The 18342-nt window shown below is 43.8% G+C and overlaps 1 protein-coding gene across 1 annotated transcript in view; it reads left to right on the top strand.

The window, feature by feature from the left end:
- Positions 1-14468, top strand: part of LOC104273033 — a gene marked incomplete at its 3' end in the record, with an annotated part of 34784 nt that extends 20316 nt beyond the window's left edge. Inside the window, exons 2-20 of the mRNA XM_009868220.1 lie at positions 269-327; positions 462-554; positions 2201-2328; positions 3687-3833; positions 4981-5052; positions 6007-6174; positions 6267-6363; positions 7233-7450; positions 8521-8674; positions 9553-9761; positions 10994-11111; positions 12185-12390; positions 13002-13119; positions 13205-13371; positions 13497-13597; positions 13689-13810; positions 13899-13979; positions 14079-14262; positions 14345-14468. Coding sequence (XP_009866522.1) covers positions 269-327; positions 462-554; positions 2201-2328; positions 3687-3833; positions 4981-5052; positions 6007-6174; positions 6267-6363; positions 7233-7450; positions 8521-8674; positions 9553-9761; positions 10994-11111; positions 12185-12390; positions 13002-13119; positions 13205-13371; positions 13497-13597; positions 13689-13810; positions 13899-13979; positions 14079-14262; positions 14345-14468 — 2566 coding nt within the window. The remainder of the gene's footprint in view (positions 1-268; positions 328-461; positions 555-2200; positions 2329-3686; positions 3834-4980; positions 5053-6006; positions 6175-6266; positions 6364-7232; positions 7451-8520; positions 8675-9552; positions 9762-10993; positions 11112-12184; positions 12391-13001; positions 13120-13204; positions 13372-13496; positions 13598-13688; positions 13811-13898; positions 13980-14078; positions 14263-14344) is intronic.
- Positions 14469-18342: the final 3874 nt, after the last annotated feature.

The raw sequence follows: 18342 nt of genomic DNA, 5'->3' as shown, positions 1-18342 counted from the left end.
AGACAAGCTTTAGGGAAGACAGCACAAATGCTGCTGTAAAAGGTCATCTTTCCTCCTGGGTCTGACCAAGTTTCCTCTCTACAGCTGGATCAGCTTTACTGGGAGGAGGAGTTTGCTGCCCATGCACAGGGGTCTGGGGTCAGATGGAGACTGTGTGTTACTCACTATGCAGGTAATGACACTTCAGTTGCTGCCTTATTTTTTTTTTCCATTTTGATCTTTTTTTCCTCTGTTCACCACATCATTTTTTCATGTACTTATACTGCAGGATCTGGCTGCTTTTCTTGCTGTTCGGGCTGGGACAAGGGAGGCAGATGGCTCCCCCAGGTTGGTGAAACTTGATAAAAGAATAGTGGGGAAAGGCAAGGATGAGAACCCAGTTATTTTGCTTGTAACACGATGCGCCTCTTCTCTGCCCTCCAGTCCCACTGACTCATCTGCTGTATATGTGCTCCCACCAGGCTTTGTAGAGAGCAGTTGCCGCTCCAGGATTTTTTGGATGAAACTGAATAAACTCTTGCTCCAGGGCAAGTTCTTCCAGCTGGAAATCAATGGTGAGTCACAAACGGCTGCCCTGAGTACCATGAAGGCTGGGGATTCACCTAAGTGATCACAGTGTCTGTGATCTGGATGCTGCTGCTGCCATTCACGTGATAACTCATAACTTACCCCAAAGAACTTGCAGAACATCCTTGCCACCTAGACCTTGCCTATCCCACCTCAGTTTGGCCAATACCCCTACAGATGAGTAAAGTTTGTATCTACAGCCTTGCCCCCTTTGCCCCTTATAACTAACGTGCTGAGGAAAGGAGAAAGGATGGTCTGAGGAGGAAGGATTGACATTTCTATTTCATTCTTTCCTTTGCTGAGCCCTTACACATGTCTAGTGAAGAAAACAAAGGTGACATTGCAGCTTGGATATGTCCTGAATAGCACAAATTACAACCGCAGTGTAGGCTGGGTAATACTCAGAAAACACACTCTTAACAAGTGCTCAGTGCTGCAGCAATTAAATGATTTTTTTTTTCATTTCCTTTTTATTTAACACCACAATGGCAGTTAAATACCTTATTTCAAATTGAACACAGGGTTTCCGTTTTGCTGAGGAAAACAAAAAACTGTTTAAGCAAAATGAAAACCAGAGAATGTTCACATCAGATTGAAAAAAAGTATGTGATTTCACCCCAAACCAGATTTCTTTCTGTTGAGATCAGTCCACTTTTTTTCCGGGTTTGGGGCTTTTTCAATTGATTTGGAGGCAGAACTGAAAAAGTCAAGTACAAGGGTGTGGGGAGAAGTAATAGCAGCCACTGATATTGCTGGAAAAAACAGACCAGCCTTCAGGCACAAAAAGGTTGTTTGCTTCTTTCAGCTGTATCAGTTGGTCTCATAAAAGCTATTCCTTCTTCCAAAATTCTTCTCACTTATCTCCTTAGTCTATCCTGGCTGCAAGAATACATCTACTGAAACAGCAGTTATTAGTACTGTTCAACTTACAAAAATGACAGACAAATCTAGAAATTACAGTGGCAGCTAGTTAAACCCTATCTGTTTGTACAGATTCTTGTGTCTAAACCAAGACCAAAATAGTTCCTTAATCACAGGGAAGATAATTAACAAAATATGATGTTATTAACTCCACCAGCCTCACGAGTGCAGTGCAACCAGCTTCCAACATGCCTGTTACTTGTTCCCCCCGTAGCTTTAACAGCACTACACACCTTGCCAAGGAGCGATGAGCAGCAAACCTCAGCAATTTGTAGAAGTGCCCATGACTGCATCATTTGACAAGAGTAAGCAGTAGATTACCACTTGACTATTTTTAGAAATGGATGGGCTTACTAGCCCATAACTGTTTTCTAGAGAGTAAAATCAAGGAGGAAAAATTCTATACGATGTCTCATAGAAGCTCTCCACGATAGTACTTCAAGGTGGTTGCAGCACAAGCTTCTGGACACAAAGAAATGAGTGTTAAAGTGAACATACTGTAGGTGAGTTTGAGAAATGCCAGACTGTCTCATGCACTCTAGCACACACCAGCACGTCTTTGCCAGCTCCTTAACAGCACATACAGCTGGAGAGCACCCAACCCAGCTGGACCTCTTCTCCTCTGAGAGCTGCATGAAGCGACCTCAGCACCACTCTGCCCCGTGACTAGCCCTGAGTTTTCCATCCCATGTGTCATTCCCTTTTTCTGTAGATCCTTATGCTGGCCCCATTCTGCTGGATGAGAAACTAGCATCACGCTGTGGCTACGTCCTGTCAGAAGACGTGTGGGGCAACCCTGTCTTCCGCGCGTCAGTGCTTGGCTGTCACGTGGTCAACGAGGTAAGACCCAGAGATGGGCTTGAAAACAGCACAGACAGCACATCCTCTTCAAAAAGACAAGACTGAGATATTACATGGCATGCTAATGGCATGTTTTGAGAACTCGAGAAACGTGAACGCAAGGAGTTAGTGTTGATGGTGTGTAGAAATGAGAAGGCGATGGCTCTCCAGTGCGAGGTTTGTTCAGTGTGACTGATGTGGGATTTCCTCTCTCCATGAAATGACACTTAGCCTAATGCCGCTGAGTAGCTGCCAGTTCTCAAGCATATCCTTGTAGCTGCTGATTTGCCAGAGAGTTTCTTGAAAGCCTCTCTGGAAAGAAGTAGGCATCTGCTTGAAAAAGCAACATTTGCACTGTGATTCTGGCAGATCACTTCCTGGCTTAATTTGTGTGGTAATGTGCCTGTTAACACATGCCTAGGGACGTAGATCACACACATCTATTAGACCCAGATTTGTCTCACATAACTTTAGCCATCTAAAAGATAATGTCTAGCCTAAACCAGTTGTTTATGCTTCCACAATAGTCAATGGAGAGAAACGGGCATCTCCGGAAGGTGATTCAGCCCTTCCTAAAATAAGTGCAAAAGTGTAGCCTGGATTTCTAATTTCTAAATGTTAGTTGAGCTGAAATGTATCTAGAAACAGAACATATGAGGGCAGAAACTTCACTGCTTGTCCATGTTTAGTCTGGTTGGTCCTGGAAGCCCCACAGAAAAAATAAGGTAAAATGGGCAGAGGTTATGCTAACAAGAACCGGGGGTGAGCACTGCGCTGTGCAGCAACCAGGGTTTCCAGACTGGAAATTTCTCTGGAAAGACTTTGTTTTCTATGGAAAAATACACATCCATGTCAGATAGAAGCACTGTCTATGGCTTCATGTGTGGCTCCTTGAGACAGACAAAGGATCAAAAAGAGGTCTTAGTGAAACTAGTCAAGATACTAAACAGCATTTGTAAGATAGATCTGAACTGCCTACATCAAACTAAAAGCTCCAGTACTTTCTCTCCAGGAGGAGGCACGCAGCAGACATGGATGACAGGAACATGATCCAAATGGTGAGGCAGGTCAGATCTTCCCCGGACTAGTTGCTCCTTAATACTGTGGCAAGAAAAGTGCTGAGATGTCACCTGAGGCAAAAGCTGTGAGCACTGAGGCAACATCTCTGGCTCAGAAAGCCCCTGCACACAAACCACTCAAGACAGGGTGGTACGTTGGGGGAACTGTCACTACAGCTCTGAACCTGTTCTCATCATTATAAAACACTCTCAGAAACAGGACGCTGGGCTGGATGGTCCCACGCAGCCGCTCCTGCGACCTTCCACACCATCTGCTGAATTGCCTCTTTTTCTTCCCAGGCAGACGAGCTGTTTTCACTGACTGTGAACATCAAGGTCTCCTCATTTTCAAGCATGAGAGCAGCTGTGACCTACATCTACCCTATGTACTGCTCCTACTCTTCCTGGGCTTCAAGAGAAATTGTGTGTGAAGAAAACTACATGGAGGTAAAAGCTTTCCCACTGAAGGTGAAGCTGCATCTGAGCTTCCTGCCAGACACAAACACCTCCACAAATTCCTGACAGAAGTTGATTTTACATTATGTACCAGGCGTAATAGCAACCTGCTGATATTCAGCACAGAGTAGATGCTTATTAGTAACACATTTACATGTCAGAGGTATTTTGAATCCAGTGAAATTCAGTTAAATGTACAGATGATGTAAGTCAAGCCACGGCATGCAAATTGTCAGCCAGCCAGGCCAACCTGTTTGGCTCGTGAGAGTACCTTTATGTTATCATGTGCTTCAGCATCTGTGAGAATGCCATCCTTATATGTGAAATGATAGAACCGAGAGTATGCAAAGCTACACCCCCTCTGCACCACACACTTCACAGGACATCACTGTGAAACAGAACTGGCCTCCTGCTGAGTGGTACGATTTGGCTGTCCAGCCTGCTGCCAGCACCTACACACTAATGTAGAATTAAGGCACTGGACAAGACAAACTTCACTGTCTTTTGTATGTACCTGCTACAGGCAGGATGAAGAAAACATATTTCTCCTGTTAGGTCTCAAGGCTGTGCAGTCACGTCTGGGGGTTGCAACACACTTAAACCACGGTACAGATGTCCGAGGCAAACACCAACTTCCAGCTGGGCGTCCAGACCTTGCCTCACTCTGCAGCACATGCTGGCAAGACCTACATCATAGCATCTACCTCAGGAATTGGGGATCCTGCATTTTCAGATGTTCAGCCTGCATGGGAAGAGGGAACTAGTCCCGTTAAAGCCAACTGCCTGTTTCCCCTCTGTGGAGAGACCCAGATGCCCCTGAAAGTCTCCAGAGTGGGATCTAGTTTACGACTTACCAGATATGAAACAGGACTTTTGATTTACCTGCTTATATACAAAGTGTGCCCTTTGCTGTGCGCTCACTGTCACAAATGCCACAGCTTTAACATTCATTTTAAGTAATAAAAATTATGGCCATCAAGAACCTCTTTGGAAATACTTTCATCACCTCCAGTGAATGCAAATTGCTAAGTCCCAACAAACACTAGAGAAGAAATCTGAAAGGCCTCTCCCCGCTCCCCATGGCTGTAATAATTCTACGGATTTGTTTGTTCCCAAAGAACCTCTTCTGTGTCCCCAGGTGTCAGTGAAGACTGACGTCCCTGCAGTTTCAAATGACTACACCGTGGCGTGGATGTCAGCACTGCCAGAGGTATGAAGGGGAATCTTTCCTAATAGTTCCTAGCCTCCCGCTTCCCACTAGTCTCATGAGTCATTCCTGGAGCGTAGCTCCATCTCTGTCAAAAAAAGGAAGATGCCAAAGACTTCACCAAGTACGGAAAAAGTTCTCAAGTTTTCTTAGAGCCCTAGACTGCAAAAAGATGTTTAGGTGGGCGAACTGAGCCATATGCTTGTTACGTTAGTGGAAACGGAGTTCAAGACAAACAAAGGTAGGTGGTTCTTCACACAATGGGTAGTGAATCCATCAAACTCCTTGCCAAAAGATGTTGTGGCTGCTAAAATCTTGCTCGATCTCAAGAAGAGTCTGGAAAAGTTGACTGAAGAGAAATTCAGTAAGACACACAAAATACAAAGAAGCTACAGATAGCTCAGGAGTGCCTGAGCTGAAAATTATTTGAGGCTGGAAAATATTAGGAGGAAATATACACGCTTGTCCTATTTTTCTCATGTCTTGCTTGCTCCTTATGCCCATTTTTCCTTTTGACTATCCTCCCATATGTTTATCATTTCAGAAGGCTGTTCTAGACTAGTACAGACATTCTTCTCTTGTTATGTTTGATACACTACGGCTACACACTATAGAAGGTAGTCTGTCGTTTGACCTCTGGACTGCTCCAACAACCGATAGACATGAAAGTATTCATTTTAGTTACAGGACAGACATTTTGTCCAAGGGGATTTGTTCAAGGCCACCAGTCTAAGTTTCTTTCAGGGCTGCTATAAGGCTATCTCTAAAGACTTAAAGAGCTTAGAATTCCTTATCTTTATATATATCAAGGGTATTCCATGCCTAGAGTGAACCAGTAGTGTCCTGTGTCACTCCAGTTGCTCCAGCTTCCAACAGGAAAACAGGTGCTACAACGTCATAGTGTTTTAAGAGGCTTTGGTACACTCAGATCTGATACAGCTCCTCTCTCTCTTGCAGACTCAAAATGTTGCCTACCAGCTGTGGCAACTGATGTTTGTTTCTCCATCAGGGAGAAAGAGAATACTGGTAAGCGATGCAGCAAAGCTGGGCTACAGCTTCAATAACACGCTGTCCCGAGTGTACCTCCGCGCGCCCTATCACAGCAATGAGTCTGACACCAGTGTGGTGAGTTGTTGCTCTCAATCAGACACAAAACTCTTCTGTTTCCACTGCCTCTCTAGGACATTAGTTCTTTTCTTCTGCCTACATCCCAACAGGTCAGTGGTGTAAATATGAACATGGTCACTTCCACTTCCATGTACAGGCAGCGGTGGCTGCTCTTGCTAATTGATACGACGGTCTCCTGTCCTGTTGGTAAGGATTTCTTCCTTGTTCACCAAAAATAACCACCTAAGAAGCTAGTGGAGAACACAGTCTCCCCATTTCCCTCATTCCGTAAGCGAAAAAGTTTACAAGCTGCCCTTGTAGCAACATGAGCTAAGAGTCTGTGGCTTTAGTCCCGGACAAACACGTTTCCTGCTGTGATGCTGCATTACTTGTGTTCCCAGTGCAGTCCTGTGCCTTGTCTCCAGTTTCTCAAACACTCACATTAGATGGAGGGATCTGGAGACACGTATAACTGCTGCTGAAGGGCCAGGGAGCCTCCCTGGACTAAACCCACAGCCTTGGCTCTCCCCTGTCCTACAAATATACACAGGGCATGCAGCTCTGCATACTTGGGACTCATATAGTCCTTTTTGCTGGAGAGGCAGAACTAGCCTGGCTTTTTGCAGAAGAGTGGTGGCTGCTCCTTTTGTCTCTCACAGAACAGTATTAACGTGAACAATTGATGAGGAAGAAGAAGGATTTAATTTGTCATGATCTTGAAAGCAGTATTTCAAGGAGAAGGTCCAAAAAGGTGGCTCTGTGGCCCATTCATTTTGCCAGTAAGGCAAAACTCCTGGGACCAGAAGAACAACCGAGCAGGGAGCTGGGTTCATGACTGTTGGTTCTTCTGAATAAATCAGTCACCTGAAACTAGTGATTCAAGTGTACTTTGAGTGCCAAGGTATCTGCCACAAAAAAGCCATCACTTGGCTAATATCCTAGAAGGTGTTTCATTAGTGAAAGCTGTAAAGGTACCCTGGTGAGAAAGAGCCAGGGAAAGGCAGCTGTTGCAGAGCAAAGGCTGACCAGTAACTCCAATTACCCGGTCTCCTGGGACTGTCTCTCTAACTCAACAGATGGCATCAGTTTCACTGATACGGCACTAACGTGGACTGTGCCAAGTGTTATCCCCACATTAGTGGTTCAAGAATCCACCTTTCTGTCCAAAAACATTTTAATGGGAGTCGATGATCGAGTCATAGTAAACCCAGAGGAGAAGAACTACTTACTGGAGCACAACAAGACACACATCAGAATAACTATCCCTATTGGAGCAGAAGGAGGCAAGCTACAGGTTAGTATGAACCTGTCACACACCAGCACATTTGAGGGCCTGCACCATTGAAGATGTTTCTAAATCATGATCATTCCATTGATTGTTGCTTAAGATTCTTAGATATTTAAGATACTTAGATATTTGAAGACCTAGATTCTCCTTCTCTGTGTTTTGAAAGCACTTACTCAGAAACTAAGTATCTATGATTACAAAACATGACAGAAGCAAGCGACTGTCTTTTGTTAATCACCTATAAGACATATTAATAAATTAATAGTGAAGGGACTCCTGGGCACTGGAATTTAATTATCTGTGTTATTACATTATGAAACTAGTCCTGGTAAACTTCTGACCTGGGTCAAGGAGTAATTTCCCAGGCAATTTCCATGCAGAAAGCATGAGTTAGCATGGAGAAAGTTCCCAGAACTAGTTTGGGTGCAGCCACCTGCTTTGGACATAGTAATATTTCTTGTCAATCCATAAGTTACAGTACAGAGGCAGAGTCAAAAGAAGTGTTCAGTAGAACGGAATAGAATGGGTTGAGTTGGAAAGCATGTTTAAAGGTCATCTAGTCCATCTGTCATGGGCAGGAGCATCTTTCACTAGATCACAGTGCTCAAAATTTCTTCCAACCTGATCTTGAACACTTAAAAAGGAGCTGGCAATATTCCCATAAAGCTCTTTGCCAGTTCCATTTGTGAGGATGGCATTGTTGTATTTTCGACTTGTCCCCTCCAGAAGTTCCCTTTTTTGTGTATCAGCGGACACCTACATCGCTATGTGTATTGTTACACAGACAGGCTTGATCTGAAGAGCTGTTGGAAGCACAGAGAGAACTGGGACAGAATGAGAGATACAACTTGCAATCCAGAGATTGTTAAAAATAAATAAAATAAAATGCAAATACATTTACTTACTAAACTTAATGAGGACATGCCCCCCCAAACCCGATACTTCCTTTTTAGGAATCTCAGCAGTATTCTGAACCAAACATTTTCTATTTCTAAAGTAAGAATTTTAACCATATTCAGTCATTTCTCTATTAAGCTGTTGAGAATTAAGACTTAACCACAAATTTTACCTCCTAGAGCTCCGTATCTGGTGGTGTGTATGGAGTAATTTACAGTATTGCCTTGTTTTTGGAGCACACGTGGACAGATGCAGATTGGCAAACCACTAAGTATACTGTCATCAAATCCATCACCACACCTTTCATGCCACAAATACCAACCGTAATCAACAGTAAGTCATTCCTCTCATTGACTTTTACCAATCTCTTGCTTTTGCTGTGTAATATGTTGCTCTGTTTGACCTCTGCCACATACCTACATTCACCAGAACATTCTCACCTTCCCCTTCCAGTTTGCTAGCCAAGGCCAATATTCAAAGTATCTTAAAAAACCCTAAACTTTTAGCCTTGATGGTGATATCATTTATCACCTATCATTATGGGATGACATGAAAATTATAAGTTGCTGATAAGAACATAAACATTTCTTTCACACTAACATCCAGATTTTTCCAGTGAGCACTGGGACCCTAGAATAAAGAAGCTGTGTTGTGCAATTTTCACACTGGGGAGAAGAACTGTCTGAGGACGGTTTGTTGGTGGCATTTTCTCTCCAGAATTTCCTGCATTTGTTATCTTGGGAGCATATTTAAATCATTGTGCCATCCAGTGGTGCAGTAATGTAGGGGGGGTTAATTATATTTTTCAATACATAAAGACATTAGGCATCTCGGGAACTGTCTGCATAACTGATATAGAAAGAAAAAGGAGTCTCTGAGCATACATTATGAGTTTTTCCATATTTTGTGTGGTTGAACTGGATTCTAGATTTCTTTATAGGAAGGTCATTGCATGTCTTAGTGCATCTCTAGAAAGTTACCGAACCCACTGTCTATAAAGTTGTACGTATTTGTTGTTAATCTCCTGCAGCTTGAAGCAATTCTCATGTACTCAGAGTCCTTCAGATCTGACTAGAACACAAACACTCGTTAATCAGAGCCATTAAAGAGAAGGCTGTTGGCTAAGTTTCCTGGAACTTGAATAGGAGGCCACCCCAACCGTCTTCGTTACTCGATCCACATCAGCACAATCTGATGTTCTCTCCCTGCAGACACTCTGCCAGAGGAAAGGCTATTTAATGTTGCACTTGGACACTTTCTTCCTGATGTCTCTCTGGTGGCAATCGCAATAGGAAATGTGCCATTTACCCTGAGGGAAGCACAGCTCCAAGGGTTTAAGATTTACGAAACTCCCTTCTCGAACAGAACGAAAGGATTTACCCTGGAAATCTCTTTTGATGACCCGTATGTCCTAAAGGAGGTAAGACGCAGCAGGTCACTTCAGCAGCTGAGTGCAGGAGGCAGGGCAGTCCCTTTTCAGAACAGTCTGGTTTTTATTAACTAACAACTGTTCCTCAGTCACAAAGGTGTCAGTAAATCTGAGCTCATCTGAATTAAGATTAGAGTCTTGCGCAGCCCCACCTTGCTCTCCCTACGTCTCCAGGAGACGTGCAGCATCGAGTGCGATTAAATGGCATGAAATATGCCTCCCTTCAGTGTCTGTCAGCATGGACAATGTCCAAGCACACACCCAGGAGGAAGAGGTTTGTCAAATCTATCAAATGCCGTCCCTTGAAGCAGAAGTGCCTTAGAAAAATTAATTGATTATTGCAATCTTACCAACTTGCAGTAATTCCTGGAACTACTGTTTATGCAGAGTCATTTGACCACTGGCACAGGCCATGCAACGCGCAAGCACGTACAGGCAGAGTCAGGGTATTCTAAATGTGATTTTGTCAAGCTTCAGACCATTTCTAACCTAAATATTTATTAAAAGTATAAACTCACACAGGGAATCAAACCTCTCACTTTAGCGGGAGGATGCATAACTGCAACTCCTCTACCACTGTTTTGGCCAAATCACGCAGAGCTGCAATGCTAATTTCTGTTACAACGACATTGTTTGTGAGTGCACAGGATCAGGACTTGCACTTCCCAGCTTTCAGGACTTTCAGGCTGCAGTCAAACCACAGTTCAATTGCATTAAGGATCACAGCAAGCCAAAAATTTTCAGTAGTATTTCTTTCAGGTTGAACAGCAGGTTTTACTTTGGGGGCACTCTCAGTGCAGTAAAAGAGGATATTGAGAGGGACCTCTCATAGCACCTCCTCACACCTTCTGTCTTACTAATTACACACTGTCCTGGGTTCAGCCCACATTCTGAGTAGAGAAGAATAAGGGTTTCATCCCAGATCTCCCTCTACGAGCTCTTTCACCAGTGGGCTACAAAGAAAACATCACTGTGTTCACTTCTGCCTCCATTTTCTGAACAGGCATTAGATTCTTCATATTTATGTTTGGCCAAAAGAGCTGTTGAATCCAGTCCAGATTTCTGAATAGTTTTAGACCAACTGAAGCGATGCTTTTGGAGAATGAGCTATTTGCAGGGGAGAGGAGGATGTCGGAATAATTCTTTAGTACTGCTTAGGATACACATTCTTGTCTGTGCTGGAAGCCATTGCTACTGCAGCCTTACACTTCTCTCTCTTTCAGTATGTGAACAGAAATGAAACAAAATATACCCTCCTCATTAACTATACTATAAGCGTGGGCCAGGAGATGACACTCTATCATCATTCTGCAGAGGTGGAGTGTGTGATTGCTGATATCGGTAAGCTTCCCCTGATATTAACTGGTTTGCATCAACAGCATAGATTAGATTTTCATTGAATTCAGACAGAACAGCTTTAGGCTGAGGATGAGAGCTTTTGGGAAAACCCCACCCTTCAATAACTCATTATTGGTAACATGGCCAACTTGCTGCTTTTCTGATGGCAGCTCTTCTGCATACTGGCAAGACAGTCTGCCCTCGAGACACTAAGAGCAATAAAAACTAGTATGTAAAAGAAGTTGGCTTGCAAGCTCAGCGAACAAGATGCCTCATAACTTGAACATACATCTACTGGCAAAACTTTCAGACTTTGCTACGAGTTTGTTTGTCCTCAAACGTAATTCTGCCTCTGTGTCCAGGGCAGAACTCAACTAACTCAGATCAATTCCTGTGAACTCCAAAGACACCATTTCTATAAGGAAACCATCATCCACTAAAAGTCGTACTTAGCAGATTATTGAACCAGTCAGGAGGTCTGGTATTTTGCCAAACCTTGCAGAATTTAGATGCCACAAAGGTGATTGAGCCCTGGAACAGGCTGCCCAGAGAGGTTGTGTAGTCTCCTTCTCTGGAGGCATTCAAAACCTGCCTGGACACATTTCTGTGTGACCTGCTCTAGGTGATCCTGCTCTGGCAGGAGGGGGTTGAACTAGATGATATTTCGAGGTCCTTTCCAACCCCTAATATTCTGTGATTCTGTATGATTTAGTGATTCTGTGGCAGTCTCCTCACTGTCCTATTTTATCTTTGATATAGAGAAGAAAACCCAAAGAAGGCTGACCATAATAACATATGTATCTCCATAGCTCAGCTTACCTTACGGAAACAGGGAGTAGTCCTGGAAGCAAGTTGGCAGGTCAACATTAGAGCATGAGGATTCCTGATCCCATCAGTTGTGAGCTGCTACATCTGCAACACAGCCAAAGCCCCGCAGATGATGCCAGCACACACATAACAACACAGCTGTAGTGCCAGTGCAAAATCTAGCCCGGGTAAAAATCCTTGCCTAGGCTAAACATCATTGCTCAAACCTTCCTTCATCGCTAATTCTTCATCTCACCTTCTTCCTGTAGAACTGCCAGCAGCAGTTGGTTACTGCGATGACAAAAACCTCTATCTAGCCATCCCTACTCTTGGCTTGCACCAGTACTGGAACCTGTATGTTGGTAACAAGCTCCTGAACCAGCATGTTGTGCTTACCAATGGGTATCTTGCAGCTACCAATTCTACCCACCTGATCTTGCAAATACCTCTGTTTGCTGTGGGAGTTACCTACGAGGTACGTGAACTGTATAGCAATGCCTTCTTTAAAGCATGTAAGACTGTTTGCTCATACAGCCACAGTCCCACAGTCGCAGTTTGTAGTGCTGTAGTGTGACACATATTGCAAAACCTCCAGAGAAAAGGACTCTTAAGCTGGTGCAAGTAGGACAAGAGGCATCAGACAAGTATCGTTCTGGTAATGCCATGTATTATGTAATCTGCAGGGCTAAATTGTCTCTAAAAGATATCTACCAAGTCTTCAAAAACAAACTCCCTAGTATTTTTAGTAAGATGAGGCAAAATGTCCCATCTGCATTGAGCCAGAAGCAATATTTCAATATCACTTTTCTGAAAGAAGGTCTTTTAAAGCAACATTTTGTAGAACATGGCAGGGGAAAATTGATGCTGCAATAAAAATCTAAACTATTCTACAATAATCAAGCAAAATTTATCTTGGTGACAGTGACCAATTAATTCATACAAGAAAAAAATTCTGCCTCCATGTGACATTAGGCTTAGTCTTCACACTGACTTAACTCGTGACTTGCTGGTGGCACAAGCTAAAGAGCAGAACTTGTACATATGGATCAGGGACATTAACAGGAGACTTCTTCACCTCCTTCACAGGAAGTGTCCTTCCAGAAAATTAAAGCAAGGTTTGATGTTGCCCTAAGGAAAGTGAGAACTATGGAAACCTTAGAAATGTTCTCTGTGAGCTGCAGTTTTAATTCTTCTGCGTTTATAAGTAAGTTATACAACAAACCGATCAATCAATAAGAAGATTTGTGATTCTCCCCTTGCATTTATAACCAACTCTCTGATTTTCTCAGTATGCCACCCAGATGGTACCATAATGATATCTGCCCAAATGAAGACAGTTCCTGCCATTGATATGAGTAAAACCAAACTTCGGGATAGTTCTTGCAAGCCTAGAGAGTATAATGAAGGACATGCCTTCTTCAAGTTCCATGTCACTACCTGTGGCACTTCAGTAAGGGTAAGCCCATGTCTGGAGCAGATTCATCTGCTGCAAGTCTCTGTCTCTCCTGCATTTTCCTTTTTGTTCCCCTGCCTCAGCTCCTGAGAAGATCAGATTTTTAACGAGCTTTCCATGTACCCTAGTTTGAAGGTGATCACATTATTTATGAAAATGAAATTTCTTATGAGAAAGAGACTCTTCCAGGACAGAGCATACCAACAATCACAAGAGATCCAGACTACAGGTAGGAGTTACCACTCATTGACACTGCTCACTTTGGTACAGCTGCTGGAAAGTAAGAGTGAACACAAAAATTACCTTTTCTCCTATTACAGACTAACTGTCTTGTGCTACTATCGAGCAAAAGAGACCCTGGTGCTAGGTGCCTTCCCTAGTGATCCATCCACATCACCAACTTTTGGCTCCGGCACGATGGTACCAAGATCAAATATTGCAGGTGGGCAATTTTCTTACTCCATTTTTAAACCTCTGCGACTCTTTCAGTCCTAAATTCCCTTGTTAAGATGTGCCTTGCTTCCTACTAGACAACCTCACTAGCAATTCCTTTTCCGCAGTACACAGAAGGATAAGGCAAGCCCTCAATGTAGTTTCGAGAGTGTCCAAAGGTAAGTCTCCGTCTAAGAAAAGCAGAAAATTTCCAAACTAATTTTAATTTAAATAAATTTTTTTAAAAAACCAACAAAATCCCCTGACACTTTCTCAAGATGAATCTTTTGTGGAATTCTATGAGCCCAATGTGTCAATACTCAAGCGACCTGTGGAGCCTGTGTTTCTCGAGGTGGAGCTGAAAGACGAGAATCCCAGCACTGAGTTATACCTGGAAGACTGCTGGGTAACCGGGTCTCTAGACTTCAACAGCGCCCCACGATGGAACATCACTGTGGATGGGCAAGTAGTTATTGAATGACCGATGCACTCAGCAGCAAAGCCCTGATTTCTTCTAGATCTGTTGATCTGTTCTTTCAAATAGGTGTGAGATTAACGGCAGTGAGTATGTTGCAGAGTTCTACCCAGTAGCTGCGAGCCCCAGGGTGAGATACCCTTCTCATTTTAAAAGACTAGCAGTAAGGACCCTGGCACATCGATTGGAACAGGTGAGATTAAGTGAGAGGGTCAATCAGGGACCCTATCTGCTGACCTTCTTACGACCATTTAAAAAATAGCTGATTTAAAAACCTCAGAGACTTAAGACCTAGCCAGTGTTCAACCTGAGTAGCCTGAGTGTTCCACAGCTTTAATTTAGTTCTCAGATCTGCTCTGCAACAGAGTTTCCGTGACTTGAGATTGGACTTGCTGGAGTAAACCAAAGAGTTTGGTATGTAAATGTGATTTTTACATGGTGTTTCTGACTTTTTATCGGATCAGATTCATAGCACTTCAGCTCAAAATGTCTAGAATAGAAAAGTCAAGTTACATGCCATAACACCCACATGAAGTTCAGCTCTGTTGTCTCCCATCTGTCACAGCCAGTCAACAGTCTCCCCAGATGCCAAACCAAGCAGGGAAGCAGAGTCTAACACTTTTGAGGTTCTATCCTCCTCTAAGAGGCCTAAGAAGAGCAAAGAAAACCCCAGGACAATCATTTGAGGGTGCTTTGCTCCTAGTGTGCCCAGCTGAGCAGACTCTAGCACACGTACAGACACCAGCCATGGCAGTACCCCTGCCTGGGCAGATCAAGCAACCACGTAATTTTCTGACTTGACCTATCATAAGCAGTTCAACTCAGGCACTTGCTAGAAATGAAGATGATGCAATCCTGGCTTGTGCTGCTTCCTAAGTACACAGCTGCATGTAGCACTAGATTGAGTTTCTCTCTGGCTTTGATGCATAGCCTCACTGCAGCTCATGAGGTTTTAACTTCTGTCTCAGCCTCTCAGTTATCAAACCGCCTGAGGGCTTCTTTGACATGAAATTTGAAATTCAAGGCAGATTTAGCTAGCAAAACCTAAGTCTAGTCAGCTTCAACTTCTCCAAAAGGTGGATGAAAGGCGAAACGATTTGACATGGATCAAGGGGTTCTCTTTCTTCTTTTCAGGTGTACGTGCACTGTTTGGTGGCAGCATGCTCTCCTGCCAACATACTACCAGGCAGCTCCTGCAGACGACGGTGCAGCTCAGGCAGGGAAAGGAAGGGTAGGTGACCAGGGCAAAAAGGGCCATTGCAAAGCACTCCTGACCTGTTGTGTTTAAAGGATTTAAGACCTCTGGATTTGGCATCTGAAGTGCCCCAAACATGGACTTTGTAACGTTACCTTTAGTTCATACAGAATCACAGAATCAGCTATATTGCAAAAGACCTTTAAGATCATTGAGTCCAATCTTTAACCTAACACTGACAAGTCCTTGACAAAACCATGTCCCTAAGTACTATGTCTGCATGACTCTTAAATACCTCCAGGGAAGGGGACTCCACCACTGCCCTGGGTAACCCACTCCAGTGCCTGATAACCCTTTCAGTAAAGAATCACAGAATGGCCTAAGCTGGAAGGGACCTCAGAGATCATTTCAATCCAGTCTCCCTGCCGCCAGGGACGCCACCTCTCAACTACATCAGGCAACACATGGGGACCAAATGGGAATCGAACCCTTGACCTTAGCATTGTTAGCACTATGCTCAACTGACTGAGCTAACTGGCCCCCTAAAGAAATGCTTCCTAACATCCAATCTAAACTTCCCTTGGTGCAACTTGAGGCCATTTCCTCTTGTCCTGTCACTTGATACCTGGTAGAACAGACCATCCCCACCTCACTACAACCTTCTTAAAGGCAGTTGTAAAGAGGTCTCCTTTCAGTCTCCTTTTCTCCAGGCTAAACAACCCCAGCTCCCTCAGCTGCTCCTCAAAGACTTGTGCTCCAGACCCTTCACCAGCTTTGTTGTTCTTCTTTGGACACACTCTAGTACCTCAGTGTCCTTGTAGTGAGGGGTCCAAAACTGAACACAGTACTCAGGATATGGCCTCACCAGTGCCTTAACACTTAATACCTTAGGATTTAATATGCAGCATGTGCATATTCTTCAAAAAACCACACAAATATACTGTGTATCATTCTCATTCTCTCGGTTGGCCTTTCCAGGTCACCGTTCGGCCAACCTCCAGGGCTACATACTTGCTGGACCAGTTTGGGTGGTTGATCCAGATCTAAGATGACACACATGTAAACTGAATTTGGTAAGAACATTGGACCTTATGTAGTCCTCCAGAGAGGTCACCATGCTTTGTGGCACAAGCGATACATAGCCTGTCCTTCAAGACCTTAGAACTATAAGTTCTGGGCCAAGAATTAAAGAACAGGAAGGGTTTACAGTCTCTTGCTCTAAGCTTGAGTCCATAAGAGAGGAAAAGAGAGCTACCTGCCAAGCCAAACACAGGTGGCATGGCTCTGGAGAAGATGCCAGCAGCAGGGCAGGGAATGCTGGAGCTGGGCTGTGGCAGCCAGTTTTGGAACCAGATATTATTTCAACAGGTTTTCAACTGGTCTGCCCCCAGTCTGAAAGAGAATGAATCCAAAGTTTTAGAAGCAAACCGCAAGGCATGCTCCAAATTCTTTGTAAGGGTCCAAATCCCCCAAACTGCTAATGTTTACCCTATAGCTTCTTCGTCTGTCCTTGGAGAACCAGAGCTATTCATCTCTGTGCTCCAGCCTCACTTCACGCTGTGTGTGTCTCTGACAGCACCTGAAGGCTCTGCTGTGCTGGCTGCCTTCTAGACGGTGAAACTAGACACAGGAGCTACCTCTTCCAGTGGCCACCAGAACTATCTTGCTTGAAGTGAAAAGACCAGACAGTGGGACTCAAGACAGCACTACAGCACTGGAAAATCCTAGGATCTGCTAAGAGGACTAGTAAATGTTGTAACCTGTTGCCTCTCTTCAGCATCTACAAAAGAAAACTTACCAGAAAATAACCCAAGTCTGCAAAACAACACTTCTTGCTTCTTCCAGCCTTTGAAATATGGACTTGCAGATCGTTAATGCTGTTCCAGCCTTGATTACAGATGCTTCTTGTAATACTTCCTAAAGTGACTGCCAATCCTCCCATGTGAATGTAAAGTGCCAATCTTGAAAGTCAAATAAAAACATATACAAAGTAATGTAAGTGCAGAACATCTCCTTGCTAGTGTGCAACAGCAATCTTCTGGTGTATCAACATCGGCTTCAAAGAGCCCACTACTTAGGGATTCTTTCATATACAACACGACATAGTATTTTCTTTTCATGTTAATGCAGATTTGTGTTTATAACATTGCATTGACTTGAGCATCTTAGAAACCTGTTAGTTCCTCACTTTTCTCTCGCCTGCCCCTATACGGAAAACACTAATTCTACAAAAGAGAAGATGGATGCTCTAACATAAGTGAACATGACAAATTATCTGGTATTTTGTTTTCTGTGCCCACAGAAAAAAAAAAATAGTTATTTTCTAGAGATCAAGGACAAAGCAGACACATGGCCACCTGTAATCCCTCTCGAGTTGTGCCTACACCCTAGCTGAAGGTGTGCCTGCAGCACAAGTAGGTGATCACCAGCAGCTCACACACAGGTGGTCTCGTACAGCCTCTGTCTTCCCAAGCTGGCGGGTTACACACACTGATTAGTGCTGGTTTGTGGCACGATTCCCAAAAGGTGCCTGTGATGACTGCTGAATAAATGTAGTCTTAAAGCTGTATCTACAGAAGGACTGAGTTTTGTAAAAAGGAATTGGAGGGATCCCAGGACCCCTCTTCAGCAGCAGCCTGGGAGATGCCTCCCTCTCTGCCGCAGGAGCAGTGCACTCTGCTGTCCAGAGCCAACACTGCACAGCCCAGCAACCTGACAGCTCACACACGTTTTCCAAGAGAGCGCATTCCCCATTTTCAGCGTTTCCACTAACAAATTCATCCGTTTAGGTTAACTCTGTGTTAATCTAACAAGCAGTCCTTCTGACATTTGTGAACCAGGATAAAGGTTAAATAATGATGATTAAACGCCA

Source organism: Apaloderma vittatum, unplaced genomic scaffold, assembly GCF_000703405.1.
Source record: "Apaloderma vittatum isolate BGI_N311 unplaced genomic scaffold, ASM70340v1 scaffold1794, whole genome shotgun sequence".
NCBI classification, from domain to species: domain Eukaryota; kingdom Metazoa; phylum Chordata; class Aves; order Trogoniformes; family Trogonidae; genus Apaloderma; species Apaloderma vittatum.
The sequence above is the reverse complement of the archived record's forward strand: the minus strand, read 5'-3'. Positions and strand labels throughout refer to the sequence as shown.